At 59.2% G+C, this 9,874-nt stretch overlaps 1 protein-coding gene across 1 annotated transcript; it reads left to right on the top strand.

Moving 5' to 3' along the window:
• The first annotated feature begins 792 nt into the window (after nt 1-792).
• Nucleotides 793-8,699, top strand: SYNGR4 (synaptogyrin 4). The gene is made up of 4 exons (XM_047079246.1): nt 793-980; nt 6,524-6,761; nt 7,999-8,138; nt 8,463-8,699. The coding sequence occupies exons 1-4, from the start codon at nt 888-890 to the stop codon at nt 8,694-8,696; spliced, it is 705 nt and encodes a 234-aa protein (XP_046935202.1). The 5' UTR covers nt 793-887; the 3' UTR covers nt 8,697-8,699.
• Nucleotides 8,700-9,874: the final 1,175 nt, after the last annotated feature.

Here is a 9,874-nt window from a genome sequence, read left to right as displayed (position 1 = left end):
TCCCCACACCTGTGAGGTCCAGACCCCCCCCCCCAGCTTGAGGAAAAAGCACTTTCGGGAAAATGGAGTTGAATTCGGAGGGGAGGCCCTCATCCTACGAAAATAACCCCAAGCCACGGGGACAGGCTGAAATCCACCCTGAGATGCCTGGGTCCTCCATTATGGGCGCTGTCACCCCAAAACGTAGCAGGGATTCCTGTGGTTCAGACCTCCCCCCGGGGGCGCCGATCTACAGCCTGGCACCCCCTGGTCCCTGGAAAGTCCTACTCGCGTCTCCTTAGAGAACACAGTCCTTAGAATGAGCCCTTTGGCTTCTGGGTCAGGGAGGTGACCCGGGTATCCCAGCCCTCTCCCCACGCCTCCTCCCTGCGCTGGGATCCCCTCGCCCTGCACCTCCACCTCGGGGGCCCCAGGCAGCCCCCCTCACCCTACAGCCTCCTAGGATTGCATTCCTGACCCCTGGGACCCCCAGCAACCCCTTCACACTGTACCCCCATCTCCGGATTTCTCAGGAGCTCCCCTACCCTGCACCCAATTCACGGGCCCCTCAGCCACCCTCTCACCCTGCACCCCTAGCTTCTGGGACCCCTACCAGCCCCTTTGCCCCATGCCCCAAATCCTCAGAACCCTGGTAGACCCATCACCCCACATGACCCCAGTCTTGGGACCCCCACCCCCACCCCAGCACCCTTTACCCCGTGCCCCTATTCCTGGGACTCCTGGCAGCTCCTTCACACCACGCCTGCGCCTCTAACCTCCCACATCCGTCTCGTCTTGCAGGAGCCGAGCCCAGGGCGGGCCTGGAGCCTCTGGACGGCGGCGCCCAGCAAGCAGCACCCAGCATCCCTGCTCCCGCCTCCCGGGGCCCCAGGAGCAGAGCACCCGCCATGCACATCCCTGAAAGCCTCCAGGACCTGGCTGACAGCGAAGCCGTGCAGTTTCTGAAGAGGCCAAAGACGATCGCCCGGATCTTTGCAGGGGTGAGGCCCTCCTGTGGCCCGACTGCCCCACGGGCGACAGGAAATAGTTCTCGCCCCGCAGACACAGGGTGGAAAGGGTGGGGGGACGGAAGCGGTCAGATGGGGACAACAAAGCAAAAGGCAGCTAATAACCAAAGTCACCTTTTACTGAGCACCTAGCTATAGCCCCTGTGCTACTGGGACCACTTACTAACTCTCACAGGAGGAAACAACTCGTCCAAGTCCAAGTCGTGCTATGAGCCCCATGGGTGAGCTAAGAAAACAGCATCGGAGGAAGTTAAGTCACGGTTCCAAGGCTGCACTGTCCAATGGCGTAGCCACAAGCCACGTGTGGCTCTCGCAATTTAAACTCATTAGTAGAAAAGATTCCGTTCCTCAGTCACAGCGGCCACTTTTCAGATGGCCACCAGCCACACGTGGCTCTCGGAGTGGATGATGCAGATCTTAGAGCATTTCCGTCATGGCGGAAAGTTCCATTGGACAGTGTTGGCCAAGGGCACACAGTGAGAGGCAGGGCCGGGATTCAAAGTGGGGGTCTGTGACAGGCCAGAACCCATTCGTTTTGTACTTCTCGGGCAAGGGACCGGGAGACGAGCGGGTGTGGGTCCCCTAGGAAGAAAGAGGTGCACGGTGGTGGGAAGAGAGTACATCACATAGACCTAAGATACCAGGCATTGGGGTGGTCACTGTGTGCCAGGCTGTGTACCAAGCAAGGGCTTTACAGGCGTTTGTTTGATCCTTACCACGTTCCCAGAGTCAAGGCACCTGCACTCAAATCTTCATTCAGCCCAGACTTGGCTGTGTGACCTTGAGCCAATCACTGGGCCTCTCTGGGCCTCCTCTGCTGTCCTTTGACGGAGCTGGAAACTGAGGCCCAAGGAGGTGATGAGACTTGATTGGGGTCATGGGAGTAGGTGGGGTGCCCTGGATCGAATCCAGAGCATCTCCTCCCTTCCCCTTCTGGAACCTGTGGGCGGGGAAGGACTTAGAATCCACGCTGTCCACAGAGGGTGACGCACTCCCGGCTTCGCCTGGGCCGGTCCTGGTTGAATCAGCAATAGCTCCAGCTTTCATTTTCTTTTCCTCTTTTCTTTAATTTTTTTTTTTTAATTTATTTTTCAGATAGAGACAGAGCATGAGCAGGGAAGGTGCAGAGAGAGAGGGAGACACAGAATCTGAAGCAGGCTCCAGGCTCTGAGCTATTAGCACAGAGCCTGACACGGGGTTGGAACTCACAGACTGTGAGATCATGACCTGAACCGAAGTCGGACGCTTAACAGACTGAGCCACCCAGGCGCCCCTCCAGCTTTCATTTTCAAAAGTGCCCCCGTTTTGTCAGATAACTGACCCAGTCACCCTAGGTCAGTGTGACCTTGAGAAAGTGACTTGACCTCCCTGAATCTCCATACCCTTGAGTGTAAGAAAAGGCCCCTCCTACCCTGCTCCTAGGAAAGATTGTCCTGAAAATGACAAGGTGATAAGCATGGGCCTGGAAAGTAAATAATCACTCCTTTTTTTTTTTAAGTTTATTTATGTATTTTGAGAGAGAGAGAGAGAGCAAGCGGGGGAGGGGCAGAGAGAGAGGGAGAAAGAGAGAATCCCAAGCAGGCGCCACACAGAGCTGGATGTGGGGCTCAAACCCACGAACCCGTGACATCATGCCTTGAGCCGACACCAACTCAGCTCAACCAGCGGAGACACCCAGGCGCCCCAATAATCACTCGTTAAATAGACATTGTTTTTGACCGGCCATTGCTGTGAGCGAGGAGATGGCTTTGGGGGACCCAGGGCGACAGGGACTTGTGGACATTGCCGTTCTTCCCCAGGGGAATTACGAATTCCCCGTCCGAGTCCCTCACTCGCGTGAGCTCTTGTCCCCACGAGGAGTTACTACTGGGACACTGGTGTTACTACCCCCGTTTGACCCAAGGGAAAACTGAGGCTCACGGTGGGGGGGGGGGGGGTTGCCCAAGGATGTCACCCAGCTGGCGGGCGAGTCAAAAGGATTCTCGCGCCTCCACAGCTCCGGAAGGAAAAGTGGGTGGCAAGGGAGAAGGAGGCCCAGCTGGCGCGGACTGGTGTGGGGAAGGGGGAGGGAAGGGCCGCCAACCGCGCCAGACGTTTTGGTCACGGACTTTGCCCGCCGCCTCCCTCCCGCCCGCCCTCTCCTCCTTCCCCCCTGGCCGGGCTCCCCAGTAGGGAGTGTGTGGGCAGCTGGTGCCCTTGTCCTCACTGCCGCCTGCCAGCTGGTGCCTTAACTGATGAATCTTTGCTCCTTCCCTGGGGACGGGCCAAGGAGGTTGTGGAAGGAGGTTGGACTCTGGCTTCAGGGGGCCGGGGTCCCTTCTGCCCAGCTGGGCCCCCCTCCCTGAGTCTCCAGTGCCCTGGGCGTGCGCCACAGCCCAAGGTTCCCAGGGTCACTGGGCAGACAGCCCACGGGCCCGGAAGTCAGGAGGGTCGGATCCCAGTCCCCCCTCCTTCGCTGACTGACCTTGAGAGGACACTTCGCCTCTCTGGTCATGAGAACTACCATCAGGCCTAGGCCCCCACCGCCTCTTCACAGCGCTGAGACAGACTGGGAAACTGAGGCTCCAAGGGGTGCGTGATTTGCCCAAGGCCACACAGCTGGCAAAGTCAGACGCGTCTGGCTCTTTCCACCCCACCGTAATGGCTTCGATTTATCACCTGTGAAACCGAAATGAATCAGTAACGTCTACCACGTGGGGCTGGCGCGAGGGAGGGAGCGCAGGTAAAATGGACACAGGCTCAAGTGATCGATGGTCCTTCCAGTCCTGGACCTGGCTCTGTCCCCAGGCAGCAGGGCGAGATGCCCCCCTTCTGTGGACTCCTGGCCCCGAAACAGAGAACAGATGTGGACGGCCTTGAGTAATGCTATAGGGCCGAGCGAAAGCAGCACTGGCTGTTATTGTGATCGTGATATTTTTTAATGCTTATTTATTTTTGAGAGAGAGAGAGGGAGAGCACGGGGGGAGGTGCAGAGAGAAGGGGGGACAGAGGGTCCGCAGCGGGTTCCACACCGACAGCACAGAGCCCGACGCGGGACTCAAACTCACGAACCGTGAGATGATGACCTGAGACAAAGTCGGACGCTCAACCGATGATAGAGACTCCAATGGAGGAGAAAACAAGGGTCCAAAGTGACTTCCAGCACACATTGGCTGAGGTCCAAGCTGGCGCTGGGCATAGAGAGAAGGCTCTCACACCCTTCTATCCGGGAGGAGTCCAAATTCTAGTGAATTCCTTCCCCTCGCCTCCTCCCCCCACCCCTGCTCCGTCCCCAACACCACCACGTCCAGTCAGTCACCAAGTCCAAATTTACATCCTGGCTGTCACTGGATTCCCCAGAGCTCTGACCTCGGCTCAGGCCCCAGCATTTTCTGCCCAGGCCTCTTCCCACCAATCTCTTCTCTGGTCTTTCGGCCGCTCGGTCTCACCCCCTCCAATCCATCGTGACCCTGGAGATTTTCTCAGACTCCAGGGCCACGTCTAACCCTGGCCACCCTCTGCTCAGAACACTTCCCTGCATGAAGTTAAATCCAAGTAAGAAATTGCACTCCCCATGGCTCCCAAGTCCAGGCCCCTCTGTCTGGTGTTCAAAGCCTCTGAGGGTCTGGCTCCTGCCCACTTTTCCAGGCTCTTCTCATACTGGATCCCTCCGATGAGGTTTCTCTCCAGCCCCTGAAAGAGCCCTATTCTGCAGCATCTGGCTTTTGCACACACAGCCTGCCCCCCTGGAGTGCCCTTCCTCCCCCGTCTGCCTGAAAAACTCCTCATTCTTTAACACGCAATCCACACCTGCCTTTACTTCTTCCTAAATCCAACCCCACGACTTAGGTGCTCAAACCTTGACTCTCTCCCAGACCCCAGGCCGCAGCCTCCTCCCTAGCCTCCCGACCTCCAGTCTCACCCTCCCCAGTCTGTCTGCACACAGGCCCCAGATCTGCCCCTATCCTCCCCTGCTCGCAGCTCTGCTGTGGCTCCCTATTGCCCTCCAGACAACGTCCTCATTCCTCAGCCTTCCTCACCCCGCAACACTCCGCAGACCTGCCAGTCATCCAGAAAGCCTCCCCGGAACAACTCCCCCCCTGCCCCATACACACACCCATTCCTTCCATATCTGTCTGGGGCCAATCGCCATCGGGCAAATTTCCACCCAGTTGTACTGATCGGAACCTTGCCCCGGAGGCGTCTGGTTCAGCGTGAGGCGGTATAGCAGGGCCTTAAAGCAGGTTCAGGAGCCAGGCAACGTCCATGGCCACTGCCACTTACCAGCTGATTGGCTTTGGGCAACTCCTCAGCCTCTCTGGGCCCGGGTTCCATGATCAAAAGCGATGGGGGTGTTGGTGGTACCCACATCCTAGCGTGACTGTAAGGCTGACTCTGGCTCCCACGCTCGCTCGCTCACTGGCTCGCTGGTGGGGAACTTCGGTGGCATTTAATAGATAAACACTGTCGTACTATGTACAGCCTGCTGTCCGCAGCACGCACAGGCAGGGGGCTGCTGTATCTGTGAGGTTCTGTTTTCCTTTTAAAAAACTCCTGAAGCAAATAAAAAAACGGTGTGGCGGGGGGGGGTAGGAGAAAAATGGTAATGTTTGTTAGGTACTGAGGGTTTGTCACGTTTTGCTCTGTACTTTTTTGTGTGTTTGGACTATTTCACAAATTTATTTTTAAAAATTTAATACGAGGGGTGCCTGGTGGCTCAGTCGGTTAAACATCTGACTTCATGGGGAGCCTGGGTGGCTCAGTCGGTTGAGCGACCGGCTTCCGCTCAGGTCACCATCTCGCGGTTCGGGAGTTCGAGCCCCGCGTCGGGCTCTGCGCTGACAGCTCGGAGCCCGGAGCCTGCTTGGGATTCTGTGTCTCCCTCTCTCTCTGCCCCTCCCTCCCCCGCTCATGCTCTCTCTGTCAAAAATAAATAAACATTAAAAAAAAACTTTTTTAATTTAAAAAAATTAATAGGAACTAAGCGAGCGGGGAGGGAAGGGGAAGAGCGGGCAGAGGGGAGGGGTGGAGGCAGAGAGAACGATCGCGATGGCAAATGCTGACGGAGTTCCTCACGTGGTGTCCCCGGCACCACACTGGGCATTTTGTATCGGCACCTGGGTCTGGTAACAGGGACCTGTCTGGGGTGGCGGGAGGGGAGCGTGGGCAAGGCAGGGCCGAGTGGGGAGAGGTGAGACCGGAAGAGCGAGGACGATACAGACCACGCAGGAGGGCGTGGAAGGACCTCTCTGGGGCCTTGGGGTGGAGGGTGGGCTCGGGGGCCGAGACTGGAGGCAGGGAGGCCAAGGAGGAGGCCGCGCGGGAGGGCCCGGGGGGAGAGGACGAGGCCCACGCCGGGGTGGACAAGACGAGCAGCAGGAGGGACAGGCTCGGGGGGGGGGGGGCCCCGCGGACGTGACAGGGGGAGAAGGAGCGGGGCCCAGGGCCCGGACGGGGACCTGGGAGGAGGCGCAGATCGGGTGGACTCTGAGCTCCGCTCAGGCGGCTGGGAACCCACCCCCACCCCGTCCCCGTAGGTGTTCTCCCTCGTCGTCTTCTCCTCCCTGCTGACCGACGGCCACCAGAACAACACGGAGTCTTCGAGGCTCCACTGCGTCCTGAACAGCAACAGCACGGCCTGCGGCTTCGCCGTGGGGGCCGGCCTGCTGGCCTTCCTCACCTGCCTGGCCTTCCTCGCCCTGGACACCCACGAGAGCCGCATCGGCAGCAGCCGCTTCAAGACGGCCGTCCAGCTCCTGGACTTCATCCTGGCTGGTGAGCCCCGGCGCCCGCCCGCCCAGAGCCGCCCCCTCGGCCCCCCAGGACGCCTCCCTTCGCCACCGTCCCCCACACGTGACCTGAAGCCTCGCCCCTCCCTTCCAGAAGCTCTTCTGCGCCCGCTGGTTCCCCCCTCCAGGGAATTATTACTCATCCTTTAGACTCAGTGTGAGGGTCACCTCTTCTGACCCCCAGGCTAATTCTAGCAGCCTCCCTTCTGCCCTGCTTTTTCCTCGCATTCACCTCCCCTCTTCACAGAACATTTCTTGAAAAGCCACCCGGTGGCGGGAGGTGGGGTTCCAGCCCGGAGCCAGGCAAACTGGAGTCTGAAACCTCCACTCGGGCGCCTCGTCGCCCCGTGGGCTCGAGCGGCTCTCTTCCCCTCTCCGGGCTTCAGCAGAAGCTGGGATGAAAACCCCACAAGGCAGCGCTTTTCTGAGGCTGCCGGAGAGGAAGGAGGCCTCTAGTAACGTTGACCTTTCCTGGGCACCTCCCACGTGTCAGGCACAGAGCCAGGGGCTCCACGTGCCTCGCCTCATTTGTCCCTCAGAACCACCTGAGGCGGGAAGTCATGTCCCCATTGGGCAGAGGAGGAAACTGAGGCTCGAGGAGATTATGTAATTGGGCACACAGCTGCTAAGTGGCAACTCCAGGCTTCGGAGCGAAGTCTCACATCCTAACCACTGCCGAGTGCCCTAGATAGAGACTGGCACACAGTAGGCGCTAAATAATGAGTTCCTTTACCTCAGGCCCTGGGCTTTCCACCCCCAGTCTGATCTCAACTGTCTCCTTCCCCCTCCTTCCCCCTCCCTCTCCCTCCTCCTCCCCTCCTCCTCCCCTCCTCCTCCTCCTCCTCCTCCTCCTCCTCCTCCTCCTCCGCACCAGGCTGGGTTCCAGCATCTCAGGGCTGGGAGGACCCCCAAAGGTCACTGAGTCCAGGGCCATCCGAGAGAACTTTCTGTGAGGCTGGGAATGTTCGCACCTGCATTCCCGGCTATGGGAGTCACCGGCCACACGCGGCCACTGAGCACTCGAGGTGTGGCCGGTGCAACAGAGGGGCGGCATGTTTAAATCCTGTTTTAAGTGATTGACACGCAACCTGCCATGTGTGGCCCGCGGTGGCTCCCGGAGCGGACTGCCCGGCGGCGCCCCACGCTTCCCGCACCCGGCCGCCCTTCCCGGGCCAGCCCCCGCCGCCCCTCCACCCCTCTTCTCTCTTGCGGCCCCCCCCCAGTCCTGTGGACAGGCATCTGGTTCGTGGGTTTCTGCTTCCTGGCCAACCAGTGGCAGCACTCACCCCCCGAAGGGCTCCTCCTGGGAAGCAGCAGCGCCAAGGCCGCCATCACCTTCACTTTCTTCTCCGTCCTCGTCTGGGTGAGTTGGGGGGGGGGCCCTCCTCAGGGCGGGGCCGGGGGGCTGGAACACCACCCCCGCCTCAGCTCCCCTGGGGGTGGCGCAGGGCGCCTCCCAGGGCCTCTGCTAGCCCCTTCTGTGACTGGGCAAACTGGAAAGAAGGCGCCCCCCACCCCGAGCGGGTGCAGCCCGGCGTCGGGCGTCGCGCCGGGTGCCCTTGTCCAAGTGAGCGGTGGGCGCAGCCGTGCCCCGTGTCTCCCTCCCGAGGCCAGTCCCCGGCCCCGGTCCCCCCCGCTTCCCTGCCCGACCCGAGCCAGCCTCCGGTGTGCCCTTCTCTGCCCACAGGCATTCCAGGCCTACCTGGCCCTCCGGGACCTCCGGAACGACGCTCCAGTCCCTTACAAGCGCTCCCTGGATGAGGGTGGTGTGGCGCTAACCACCCTCTCCCCGCCCTCTGCTGCCAGCCCTGTTAACACACCCCCCGCTGGCCCCAACAGCCTGAATTACGCCAGCTCTGCCCTCTCCCCCTACCTGGCCACACCGAAGGCCCCCCGCCTCGCTATGATGCCCGACAACTGAACATCCCCATCCGCATCAGTAAAGAGGTAACCCTCCCTCCAGAAGGGTTTCTGAAAACAGCCCTCCGTTCTTCTCATGTCTGTTCCTCTCTGGTCTTTTGAGTGGCCAGGGGCGGGGAGAAATCCTCCCAGGTCGCCTCAGGGGTCTCTGCGGCAGGCCACGTTTCCATACTACCTCCCAGACTCTCCATCTGGGAACCACCGTGACGGCAGCAGATTACAGAGGTGGTGACAGGAAGGGGACACTCCTTCGGGGCCCTTCAGTGCTCACGATGGCCATAGGAAGGAGGCACGAGGCGCCCCGATGCATGGTCGAGCGAGCTCACATTCAGAGACGGGAAACGCTTCTGCCCATGGAGAGACCACTAAGAAAAACCAGGGCCAACACTGGGATCGACCCTTCCACTCACCCCAGTGACAAGGGTCCCAACTCAAAACCAAGGAACGGGGGACGGTGAGTCCATGAGTGGGACCGAGGGCGATCCTTGTCTGCAAACATTTGCAAGACCGTCTTGGGGAAGAGGAAGGGATTTTATTCTAGAACACAGGAGGCGACTGGAATTTGGTCGCAGGCCGAGCAGGTGGCCCCTGTGGGCGAAGCCCCCAGTAAGGGACTGATGGGGACAGGGGCCGTGCCTTGGAGCTGCAGCCTCCACTCAGCACCCACCATTCGGCACCGCGGGCCTGGGGTGTCCAATTAAAATGTGATGCAAGCCGGGGCAGAATTTTAAACTGTCTAGTTTAAAATTCAGAAAAGCCGGCTGAAAGCAGTGAACTTAATTTTCATGTATCTTATTTAACCCAGTATATGCAAAATATCACTTATTTCATTTCAACACGTCACTGGTATAAACACGAGGCCTCTTACATTCTTCCGTACGAAGTCGCCGAGATCGGCGGAGGGCACGTCTTGGTCCGGACCCACCAGATCTCAAGTCCTAATGGTTGCACAGAGCGCATGGCTACCGTATCAGACAGCAAAGCTCCAGAACCTTCTGGTTTTTCTAGAACAATCAGAAATCCGTTTCTTTTTGTGTGGAGTTAGTTCCCAGCGAATAGCAAAAAAAAAAAAAAAAAAATGTTAATGTTATGCAGGCGAAACAAAACACACCCACACAAGGGCCACTGTGGCCTGCAGAGCATTCATTTACAAACCGGACAAAGGGACACCAGTCGTGG

This window comes from Lynx rufus, unplaced genomic scaffold (assembly GCF_022079265.1).
Source record: "Lynx rufus isolate CCGP_SWC_20201006 ecotype Redwood Valley unplaced genomic scaffold, mLynRuf1.p SCAF_16, whole genome shotgun sequence".
Lineage (NCBI taxonomy): Eukaryota > Metazoa > Chordata > Mammalia > Carnivora > Felidae > Lynx > Lynx rufus.
This window is presented reverse-complemented; position numbering and strand designations above follow the sequence as displayed.